General features: G+C 37.1%; 1 protein-coding gene across 3 annotated transcripts in view; it reads right to left on the reverse strand.

The window, feature by feature from the left end:
* LRP6 (LDL receptor related protein 6) overlaps positions 1-12,428 on the reverse strand; it is a 170,099-nt gene that overhangs the window by 63,049 nt on the left and 94,622 nt on the right. For all 3 annotated transcript variants that reach the window (XM_070453635.1, XM_020882707.2, XM_020882706.2), the window contains 2 exons: positions 9,696-10,092; positions 8,439-8,610 (listed from right to left, as the gene is read on the reverse strand). In XM_070453635.1, coding sequence (XP_070309736.1) covers positions 8,439-8,610; positions 9,696-10,092 — 569 coding nt within the window. The remainder of the gene's footprint in view (positions 1-8,438; positions 8,611-9,695; positions 10,093-12,428) is intronic.

Genomic DNA, 12,428 nt, shown 5'->3' on the forward strand with positions numbered 1-12,428 from the left:
GTTACAATGAAAACCAACCCCACCTTAGTCAATTTACTCAACTGCTTCATGAGACACCGCTGAGAACCCCACTGTCCTAGAACCTTTAATAACACTACTGGGAGAACCATCAGCACATTAACAAGGGAAAACTGACCCCTTTCCTCTCGCTCAAGAACAACTTACGTACACTCTATTTGGAGTCTTAGCATGGAAAATTGACTCTAACATCTTAGTAATTAAGGCAAATTACTCCAGTACCAATGAGCATGCCTCATGTCCGGATTCTGGTTTTAAATACTATTCTTCATTAAAAAGAACCATGGCTCCTTGGCATGGGAAATAAAAGAGAAAGCTGGACTATACTGTTGTTCCAAAAAGTGTTTTTAAAATGATGGGGACTCCTTACAAAAGTAAAATTAAATTCCTGTATGATCCAGCAATCCTACTTCTGGTACAGATTGGAAAATGGGATCCCAAAGAGATATTCGCACCTCATATTCATTGCAGTACGGTTATTCACAATAGCCCAGAGGTGGAACCAACTTAAATGCCCATCAAAAGATGAATGGTTAGAGAAAATGTAGTATATGCATAAAATGGAATATTATTTGGCTTAAAAAAAGATGGGAATCCTATCACATGACACAAACATGGATGAACCTTGAGGACATTATGCTACATGAGATACAGCCAGTCACAAAAAGGTAATACCGCATAATTCCACTTAGATGAGTTATCTATCTAAAGTAATCAAATCCTGAGAAACAGAAAGTAAAATGGTGTTTGCCAGCAGTTGTTCAATAGGAATGGAGATTCAGTTTTGCAAGATAAAAAAGTTTGTGAGATCTTGAACAATAATGCACATATAATTAGCACCACTGTATGTTTTAAAATGGTTAAGGTGGTAGCTTTTATGTTATGTGTTTTTCACCACAATTTAAAAAAAAAAAAGGACACATGTGAAAAGAATATGGAATCACGTTGATGGTACTCCTATTGTCAATTCTGGGATAATCTTTGCAACAATATAATGGTGACAATGCAAGGTAACCTGTGGAATAAAATGAACATCCATGGGTTCATATATATAAAAATATGTATGTACAAATATACATGAATAATTGAATAAATAGGAAAGGGGACATCTCTTCCTTATGAGAGAATTCCAATTAATATAATAGGAATAATGGAAATGGCATAAGTGTTCATTTCCTGGTGATCACTATTCTGAGTACATAAAACAAATCTGGGTGAAAGTTTTACTACTCTTGCCAATTTTTTGTTGAAGTCTGAAATTACTTCAAAAAGAAAGAGGCAGCAGAACTCAACACAAAAAGTACTGTACAGGAAACTTGAATTCCATTGTTTTCTTTCTAAGTAGAAAGTTCTATGACCTTTGGCAAATAAAAAAAGCTAATCAGAAAGCACCAAGCACTGCTCCATTTTAAGAAACAAAACCTGGGTTAGAAAAAATACATGTTTGCTTGAGTACAGGGAACTATCCAGAAACCATTTGATAATAATATCTAAACTGTCTGAAAATGGCTTTTTTTCCCCAAAGATAATGATACTCTGAAAACACATGAAATACCGTTTCCTTACTATCTGCAGACTGATGAAATCCACTGTGACCCAGAAGAGTTTGGGGTTTTCATCGCCATATTTTAAGAATAACACTGTAACTAACACAAAAATAGTATTATAAATCTCAACCAGACATAAAAGCCAAGTCATAAATCAATCCAAAATCAAAAATGAATGAACAACAAAACTAAATAACTGTGAACAAGGACTAGATTAACAGCAAAGCCTCTAATTTCAATCCTACTTACTAACTACAAGCCTGGCAGATTTCAGAAGCTCAAAATAATAAATGAAATGACAAAACACTAGTCTACTGAAAATCTCAGCACAATAAAAGGGATTCTAACTCCTTCCCTGAGATTATTATTTTAGATCATATCTATCAAAAACAATCACAGTACAATGAATGAAGAGTTGGGAACTCAAGAGTTCAACCAAAAAATTAACAGGGCCTGCATTATAACATTCTTAACATTTTAAAACTGAAAACTACATTTAAAGTGGGGGGAAAAAAGACTGAAGGTGAATCCTTTGCTCATTATGGGTAACTTTAGGAATGACTATTACACAGAATCCTTAAATAGCTGGTGATAAGGTGAAAATACTTGTCATTGTTAACACCATTCAATGTTTTGCAAATTCCCTCCCAAGAAGTCCCAAAATTGTGGTCCTTGCCATTTATATGACTGTTTACTCTTTCCAAATCTAATAACAATAAAAATAAAATCTCTGTGAACCCTTTAAAAGTATATAATAGCTCCCAAGCTACAGGGAAATAACCGCCTGAAAAATGTTTTACATGAACTCCATTAACATCTACATGTTTGGCAAGCTTCAAACAACAGCTTTCAACATTTATTTAAACCCATCACATATGTTAATAATGAAGTAGTCTGCATAGAGGTCAATGCAAAATCTAAATGAATAGCTTACCAGAAGTTAATATCAGTAAAACTGAGTTACAAAAATACTGAACCTCCAATATGCCAAGTTTTCTTTAGGTAAGAGGAATTACAGGCACAGTATATAAGGAAAAATTTAAAGGAAAAAAAAAAACACAGTCATGTCACCTGTGATATACATTCCTTCTTAGCAATTCTCCCATGATATGCACCCCATGACACCCTATGATATGCAATTAGTATAAAAAGCATCAGAAAACGTTAAAGCTGAAAGGAACGTCAAGATCATCAGGTTCAAATGATCTCAATGGTCAAAATACAAAGAACAGCAATTATGTGAATTATCTACAGTCACCCAGTTAAATGGCAAAATCATGAGAACTAGGTCCAATATCACAAAATGATTCAATAAAGATTTAGAGATTACCTCCATAAGAACTAAAAACTGTTATAAATTGTAAAGAAGTTGACTTCTCTTCTCAAGAAAGTAGGACACGGAAAGTTAGCACTCCTACTTCGGGGGTAGAAAAACCAAAGGAACAAAACAGGTACTTCTAAAATAATCAGACTGTAACTAAAAACAGCTCCCCACATATTAAATGGCTTAATACTAAAACATGAGATGGAAACGTATAATATGATAATATTTAAAAAATGATACAAGTGCAAGTTCAAACTTGGTCACTAAAATGCTTTCTAAGTACCAATGTGTATCAGATTATCCTAATTTACAGAGAGAAAATTATTCTAACTCCAAAGTGAGGTAAATGCATCTTGCCTGGTGAGGCTCACGGGTTTGTTGTAGCAGTTCAGGAAAAGTATGATTACACCTATCATCAAGCAAGTTTCTCTCGTCATAAATACGTGCAATAATCCTTTTAGAGCCAAAGTAGAGTGGATAATGAGATGACAGAGCTTATAACTGGATGATGTACTACTTTGCCTACTGCAGACTATAGTAACAAGTTTAAAAATGTTAGAACTGTACATCAACTTTCATATAGGTATGAAACAGATAACTTTCATACAGGAGCTTAAAGATGTATATAATTGTTAAGATACATCCCAAACAGAAATAAGAAATATAATGGGAGAGCATCATGTTTACAACTCAATGAATACAGGCCCCAAATCCAGGTGTTCTGTTGAGCTGAGGAATCTAACTGGAATTTATCAGTATTTTTCTGTTATAACATGTCAAGAATACATGGGGGAAAAATATATATATTCACATACATATGTACTGTGGTAAAGTAGTAGGAATGGGCAAAGATTCAGATTATTTAAGTTCATTATCTTGAACCTTTCTCTAAAACTAAAAGTAAAATCAATTTTACGGGAAAGTGCTATAAACTGGCAAAGATTTAAAAGGAAGAACTTGTTGGTACTTGTCATATACTGAGGAGTGCTTTACCTCAACAGATGAGATGATTACCCCAATAATGATTACATTATTATAATTTCTTAAGGAGGAATTAATCTTAGAAACAAACAATAAGGAAAACCATCATAAATGGGTCCTTGTGTGTTTTCAACAGACTTTCACAATACTCAGGCTAAAGATGCCAGACAAAGAAATTACTTTAAAAAGAAATCTCAATACTTGGGAAACAGATTTCTTTATAAGAGTACTGATTAAACAGAGGAAGTTGTCATGAGAGGAAAATGTAGCCCTGCAATGTCAGGCTTAGACTATGAAACAGAACATTCAACAAAGGCCAAGTTTTCAGTACACATCCTACACAATAATACCCTCTTTATTCAAAAATTCCTTGGTACTCAAAATTCTAATAATTTCTGTTTCTCTTTCCCAACAGAACTGTGCCAGGCATACCTAGATTTTGGAGAAACTATCTATGGACGCTGTATTCTCTAAAATAGGGAAATTTACAATAAAAGAGATTTGAAAAAAAGTCTATATGTCTTTGACAAAGATCAGAAAATCTTTATCTCCACTAGCTCTTGATGCATTTGTCAGCATAAGCTCTGAAATAAAAAGGGGAAAAAAAACAAATAACAAGTATATACTAAGAAAATAAATCATGAGAAAATCTCAGAGATTTTAATACTAAAATCTCTATGATAGTATTACTATTTTCAATAAAACCAGTGATTGAAATCACATTAATAATGTCAAGTTAAACTGGTATGTAAAAATCATCCTCAAGAAAATACAAGCTAACAGTATATTCTTAGCTTTATATAAATATTTTAAACTTATAAATTATCTATGACATGTCTTCACTATTGGTAAGCAATACTGCAGGCCAGTAGTGCTACAAATGCTTAACGCTTTTGGCAGTGAAAGTGGATCAAAAAACATGAGAATATTGTTAAGACACAATGTGCTTCTGCCTACTGTAAGGCCTTATAAAACAGAAATAAAGGCTTGTTTAATGTCACCTACCAGAAAAAAGAAACAACCTTTCTGGCTAATGCTTTAGTATTATTATCAGAAAGTATTTTAGTATTTATTACTTTAACACCTGAATGGAGGGTAGAGGGGACTCCAGTGCAGACAAGTAAACTAGAAGCTTGTGTGTAAAAGGTGATGAAATGATTTCAGCATAATGAAGAAACATAAACAAGTACCTACAGTTAAGTGGTCCCTATCAGTTCACAAATATGAAAATCAGACACACTCACAGAAACATTCTTATATTAAAGCACCAGTCAATATGATGATCATCTTTACAAAAAAAAAAAAAAATCATTAGCACTTCACTATACAGCATTGCTCTCTGGGGAAGTTGGTTATAAATCTCAGGTAAACCTATTTATTTTTTCTTGCAACTCTGGACAACAAAAATGAAGTCTGAAACCCAAAGCTCACTATTAATTTTCTCTGGTTTCCCCCAATCCTCAGACCTAGCTCCCCACCATATCCAGCAACTGGTTACATCACCACTTATCAAAAGAAGTGAGTGAGAACCTGATCTAAGTAATCTCCACTGAGGGAGCAGAGAGCATAACTGAATGAACACTTTGAGCTCTTCGCTTAAGATCCACTCAAAACACAAGAGCTTACTATGCCTTACAGTGCTACGTGACCATTTACCAAACCCCTACTTTTAATTCCCAAATGTACTGGAAACATATAACCCAGGTAAACTTGAAGTCTTCCAGAAGAGAACAGGGCCACTACAACTGTAATTTAATATTTTCTTATAGTACCAGGAAAAAGCACCTTTCATTCTTGGGCATGACAAAAGCAGCGGGGAAGCTTTCTAAAGAGAAGGGGACTAGCAAGGAGCATGTGACCTAGACTAGGTCAGATGAGCACTAAGGATAAGTTGATTACTTGCTAGCCAGCAAGTAATCTAAGAAAAGAGAGCATTTTTTAAATTATGTATCTTCCCAAAAGTTTTAGTCGACCTACTATCAAGTAAGGCAAGAAGAAAAGCTGGGGTCACAGCTGCTCCTATAATCACTACTTGTCTCAGAGTAGGAACCTACCAGTTTTTCTTCCTCACTTATGCAAGACTGATTTAGATGGAAAGCTGTGCTCTTTCCTTAGTTTGTCATATATCAGCAGTTTTAGAATACAGTATTAGCTCTATTTCCCAGATGAATCTGTTAAAAAAAAAAAACTTGTATACCGTAATTATAATTCAAATTACAAATGCACTGAATGCTCAATTTGGGAAATTTCATCAGAATCTCCAGGGGAAAAAACAAGGGGAGGTCTTTGTGTGTAGGATTTGGTAGAAGCAGATATATCACCAACCCTAAACAATCTGTCAAAAAGAGAACAAAGAACAAATAGCAGTTGTGTTCCAATAAACCTGGAAGAAAGCTGAGTGCCAAAGAATTGATGCTTTTGAACTGTGGGGTTGGAGAAGACTCTTAAGAGTCCCTTGGACTGCAAGGAGGTCCAAACAGTCCATCCTAAAGAAACCAGTCCTGAATATTCATTGGAAGAACTGATGCTGAAGCTGAAACTCCAATACTTTGGGCACGTGATGTGAAGAGCTGACTCACTGGAAAAGACCCTGATGCTGGGAAAGATGGAGAGCAGGAGGAGAAGGGGACGACAGAGGATGAGATGGTTGGACGGCATCACCGACTCGACAGACATGAGTCTGAGTAAACTCCGGGAGATGATGATGGACAGGGAGGCCTGGCGCGCTGCAGTCCATGGGGTCACAGAGAGTCTGACACGACTGAGCGACTAAACTGAACTGACTGAAACCTGGAAGAAGAGAAGCAGATCTGAAAGGAAAGTTTAAGGATGACGGTGCAAGTCAAGAAAGAAAAAGGAAGTGAGAAAGCAAATGACATCACATATATTAATACATATACACAGCTCAAGAGGCCAGAATTAACCCTAATTTTTAGACCTACTGCATTTCCTACAAAATAAGAAAATAAATCCTGTAGAATATTCTATATTGTTATAGGGTATGTATGCATTTTTATTCTTAAACACTGTCATTCAGAACCTCCATAAATTCCCATTTCTCTACCCAAATCTCTCCTCGACTTCTTGTGATTTCTAATAAATTTCTCTAAATAAAGTGACCTAACATAGATAAGACTTGAAAAATTCCTAGAAAGAAACCAATGTTTTATTTACAATCTAAACGGTCATAATAAGCTAAGAAAGATAAGATTAAATACAGAATTTTTTAAATCCCTAGGAAATAAAAAATCACGTTCTCTTCTCTGATGTAAACTATGTGCTCCTGCCTTATGTGCAGACAGTCCTCTGGGACACACGGGCCACAACTGTTTTTCTAAGAGTAGTAACACATATACACTCATGGAGAGTCCAGGGTGGATCAACAATTCGCAATTCGTGAACTGGATGGGAATGGTGTGTGATCTGTACCCCAGTGATGCTCATGGCCTGTCTGAAAAGTAAACTCACAACCTCTGTCTCAACAGCACTGCACTCCAGATGCTAAAAATTCCAACACTAACATGGATTTAGCGAGGGTGGGGGCAGTGAAACACTAACAACAGGGAAGACATTTGTATAGTCAAGTCTATGCAAAGTTTTCTATTAATGGAAACCAGCTGCAAGAGCAGAAGATGGTTTTCAGGATTTAAGCCCAGTGGAATACTAATGGGGTTTTTTTCTATTCCAAGATTCCAAACTGAAACAAGGCCCTTTATCTCATTATTCACTGAGAGTCCCTGTCACTCCCAAGAATTACCTTTCTAAAGTAACTGCTCTATAGCCCAAATTATCTATTACAAGATGTGTGCCATGGCTCTGAAGAGCCATTCAAACCTACTCCTTATATGAGAAGTCATGTGATCTCCAAAGAAATACTGTGATCAAAACTCTGTTTTAACTACGTGACCCACAAGACCTCTGGCAGAGCCCAATTTAAAGTTGTAGAATTCAGACTTCACATTCATTATCAGGGATTTTCACCCTTTACAAAACAAAGTAATAAAATATTCACATATGGTGGTTGTTTCCACCATAATTCTATTCTGACTGCCCCAACTTAGTTCTATGATTTAAATGTTTTCTCTCAAGCCCTGGCTAATTAATTTTTCTCCCACACAGCTCATAAATCAATTGAAAAACTGTTTGCATGTAACCATCTTAATAGTTAATATATACCATCACCTTCCCCAACACCAACAAAAAGTTTGTATGCTCTGTTTTCCTGACAGTGACTACCAGCTCTTCCAGTATCAAGCTTATTTAACATCTGATTTGTGCAAACTGCCCCTAGGAAATTCAGACAGTGGTTTTACCCATAATGGGAAAAATCATTCACATAAGCTTTTAAGAATAGAAATAGATGAACACCTATTTCTCATGCAAGATTAACTCAGAAATCTTGTGGTGAATTGGAAGAAAAGATGTTAATTCCTAGAATCTTAAAGGTTGATTAAAATACAAGACACCTCTGGTATCCCATTGAAGAGACAAGTATATCTGGATCAGATCACCATCAACCCAAAAACCGTTATAAAAGTGGTTTTAAAGTGAAAAAGCAAGAAACAAACCTCAATTTTATCTGTTTTGGCATCTCCCCAGTATATTTTGCCTTCATCATAATCCAAGGCTAAACCATTGGGCCAACCAAGAGAAGTGTTAACCAACACTACTCGATCAGAACCATCCAAAGCTGCTCGCTCAATTTTCGGGATTTCTCCCCAGTCAGTCCAATACATGTACCTACAGAAGTATACAGAGTATGAGCTAAAAACAGATAATGAACTGTAAATTTCAGATATCCTAAAGGTGAGACCCAACCCTCTTTTACATTCGTTACCAGTTAACACCTAAGAAGGAAAAACAAGTTAAGACTTAAAACATACAAAGAGTCCATTTAAGACATTTATAATTGCAGTGTATAAGCTAGCAAAAAAAATTTTTCAGATGAAACAGTGTTTTCTAGGAGTGATAATGAAAAATGCCTTCCAATAATGAGACTCCATGTTTAGATTTTTCTTCCCCCCAAGATATTTTGTGTTCCTTACCAGCAACAATCTTCTCTCTCTTGCTAGCTTATCATCTCTGACAGAAAAAGGTTATCCCAGTAGTAATATTCAGATGGAAAACCAATTCCCCAAATAACTAACTCTTCTCGTACCGCTGATTCTTGTGGCTCCTGAGAGTTTAAGGGGCTCAAAGGCATTGGTATGCACTGAAGTGTAATAATTTGTCATTATGTTCACCCTCAGGATGACTCTCATAATAACAATTAATGTTGATGAGTATGTAGAAAGCTATGTTTCCCTGAATCATGGTCAGGGTGTAATAGCCAAAAAAAAAAAAAAAAAAAAGACAGACAGACAGACCAGGCATATAGCTGCATGTACTGACCAAGTTTTAGAAATCAGGCCATTCATATATTTAGGGACATTTAAAAAGAAACATATTTGTTACCAAATCATCCTAGAAGTACTGAAAATGAGATGAAATTAAATTTTCTAGGGGAAGAGAAAGAGTTCTGAAAACAAGTTCTCTCCATATTTTTCATGGTCATGATGCAACCTCGGCAAAATCTGCAGCCAACACCCAAAGTCAACAAGTATGGACTTAATTTAGAAAGAAAACGTATTCAAAACATTCAAGGAAAAAACTAGCAATTCATTAACTTGAGGTTTTATTCCAATCACTATATTCTAAAAATGCATAGTCATTAAAGAACTATTTATTGGAAAGCAATGTATACTTCACGTTGTTTCTGTCAATGTTTTGGGTACCTGCAGAAATAGAAACCCCTGGCAAAATTTTCTGTCAGCAGAGCCTCTTACCCAACCATGGGATCTAGCACAATAGCCCGGGGTTCCTCTAAGTCCTCTGAAATCAAGATCTTCCTCATGGTCCCGTTGAGCCTCGTCACTTCTATCCGATCAGTGCCAGTGTCTGTCCAATAGAGATTCCGGGCAACCCAATCAACAGCAATACCATCAGGATGGGCAATTTGAGCAGTGACCACAAACTGACTGCCAGATCCATCTATGAAGGAGCGGCGTATGGCCCTCACTTCATCATCAGTCCAGTAGATATAGCCTTCCACGGGGTCATAATCTATGGCAATGGCGTGGCGGATGTCTTCTAACTGTAGAACAATGTCAGTGAAATCTGGTGTATCCAAAGAAATGCGTCTCAAGTCTGTCCTTCGGGCTAAAAGCAGTAATTCAGTGGCACCTAGAACAACAAAGTGACAAACAATGAAGAAAAAATGGAAACCCACAGGCCAAATTTAGTCTCTAAATAAAGAATGCAGAACTTTTTCAGGAACTGAAAAGCAAGGAGTATAAAAGGATGCTGGGGTCTATTTAGCGTAGAATAGAAAGCAACACAGTAAAACAGGAGTAGCTGGACTAGGAGGTCATGCTCTGCAATGGCTGAACTCTCCAAATCAACTTCGGATTCTCGGTCTGGCTTCATTCATTATACAGCCCCTGGAACTAAGAACAGCCACTTAAAGATGAAATGAATATAACTAAGTAATGACTAAGGAGCTAAGTAGCTAAACATTAGAGGAAGTATAGGATATAGGTCCTTTGTTCAAGAAGGATGTTTAAAAACGTAAGGAATCCAGGACAAGGATCTTTTGTGATTAATGAGAATGTTCTAAAACTGGATGGATTGTGGTGGTCGCACAACTTTGTAAATTGACTAAAAATCACTGAACTGTACACTTGAAAAGGCTAAATTTTATGATATGTAAATTACCTCAGTCAAGTTGTTTTAACAAAAAGAACTATAGGGCAACGTCTGACAGAACTGGCGACAAAAGAGGCTATGGAGGAGGAAACAGCAGCAGAAGAGAGGGAACGTGAGGGGAGGTAACCAAATAAACGTGACCCCGCGGGTAAAGGTGAGAGCTGCGCGTGCAACAGAACCGGATTCAAGCAGTTACACAGAGTCAGGCAAAACACCTCATCTCTCTAAGCCTGGTATCTTCACCGATATCTCACAGCGCTGCTGAGAGTCTTAGAGGAAATAAATACAAAACTCAGAAATGTACCAAATATATAAGTAATCAATAAATACTAGCTGATACATTATTTCCTAATAAACTCTTAAATTTTTATTTCACTGAGTTTTAAATCAGATGTATTTATGAACTGTTTTAAACCCAAAACAGCAATCAATAAAAATACAGCTGAGAATGAGAACATTAACTAAATCCTGTTTTGATTTTATATGCTCAAGTAAACCACTAGCAAAAAATCATCTAACATTATATAAAAGCTAATAAAAAGATAACAAGTAAGTTGGCATCTGAAAGAGTGAAAAAAGATTCCCAACCAAAGAAATGAGTGAAAGAAAATACTGATATTAAACTTCAAGCATTAATCTGGAATTATAGTAGAAAAAACTGAGGAGAGAAGAAGCTCTCAGCATCAGCTTTTTGACTCATGGATTAATTATAAATAAACCCTATCTTGGAGAGAATACAGCCCTAAATGCCACAGTGGGCACCAAGTAGGAGTAACTTTATACAGTTCACTGCCTCTGCAAACTACCAAAAGGAGCCAGCCATAAACTCTTCAAACAAAGAAGTCTTAGAAAGTGAACCTGTTATTTTGGCAAGGTGATCGAAACAAAATAGCTAACTTAAGGCGGCTGCTGCAGCTAAGTCGCTTCAGTCGTGTCCGACTCTGTGCGACCCCACAGACGGCAGCCCATTAGGCTTCCCGTCCCTGGGATTCTCCAGGCCAAGAACACTGGAGTGGGTTGCCATTTCCCTCTCCAATGCGTGGAAGTGAAAAGTGAAAGTGAACTCACTCAGTCGTGCCCGACTCTTAGCGACCCCATGGACTGCAACCCACCAGGCTCCTCCGTCCATGGGATTTTCCAGGCAAGAGTACTGGAGTGGGGTGCCATTGCCTTCTCCAAACGTAAGGCTACTACATGCCAAATGTATATCTGAAATTAAAATGCTCATTAAACAGGTACATTTGCACTGCTCTAAGGCTGTCAACCTAGACAGCTTATTAAAAAGCAGAGACATTACTTTGTCAACAAAGGTCCATCTAGTCAAGGCTATGGTTTTTCCAGTGGTCATGTATGGATGTGAGAGTTGGACTATAAAGAAAGCTGAGCGCTGAAGAATTGATGCTTTTGAACTGTGGTGTTGGAGAAGACTCTTGAGAGTCCCTTGGACTGCAAGGAATATCCAACCAGTCCCTCCTAAAGGAGATCAGTCCTGGGTGTTCATTGGAAGGACTGATGTTGAAGCTGAAACTCCAATACTTTGGCCACCTGATGCGACGAGCTGACTCATTGGAAAAGACCCTGATGCTGGGAAAGATTGAGGGCAGGAAGAGAAGGGGACGACAGAGGATAAGATGGTTGGATGCCATCATCGACTCAATGGACATGGGTTTGGGTGGACTCCAGGAGTTGGTGATGGACAGGGAGGCCTGGCGTGCTGCGGTTCATGGGGTCGCAGAGAGTCGGACACGACTGAGCGACTGAACTGAACTGAAGGCTGTAAGGAGACCACTATGGCTAAAATAAATCCTCTATTT

The sequence above is a fragment of the Odocoileus virginianus genome, chromosome 23 (assembly GCF_023699985.2).
Source record: "Odocoileus virginianus isolate 20LAN1187 ecotype Illinois chromosome 23, Ovbor_1.2, whole genome shotgun sequence".
In the NCBI taxonomy this organism is placed as follows: Eukaryota; Metazoa; Chordata; class Mammalia; order Artiodactyla; family Cervidae; genus Odocoileus; species Odocoileus virginianus.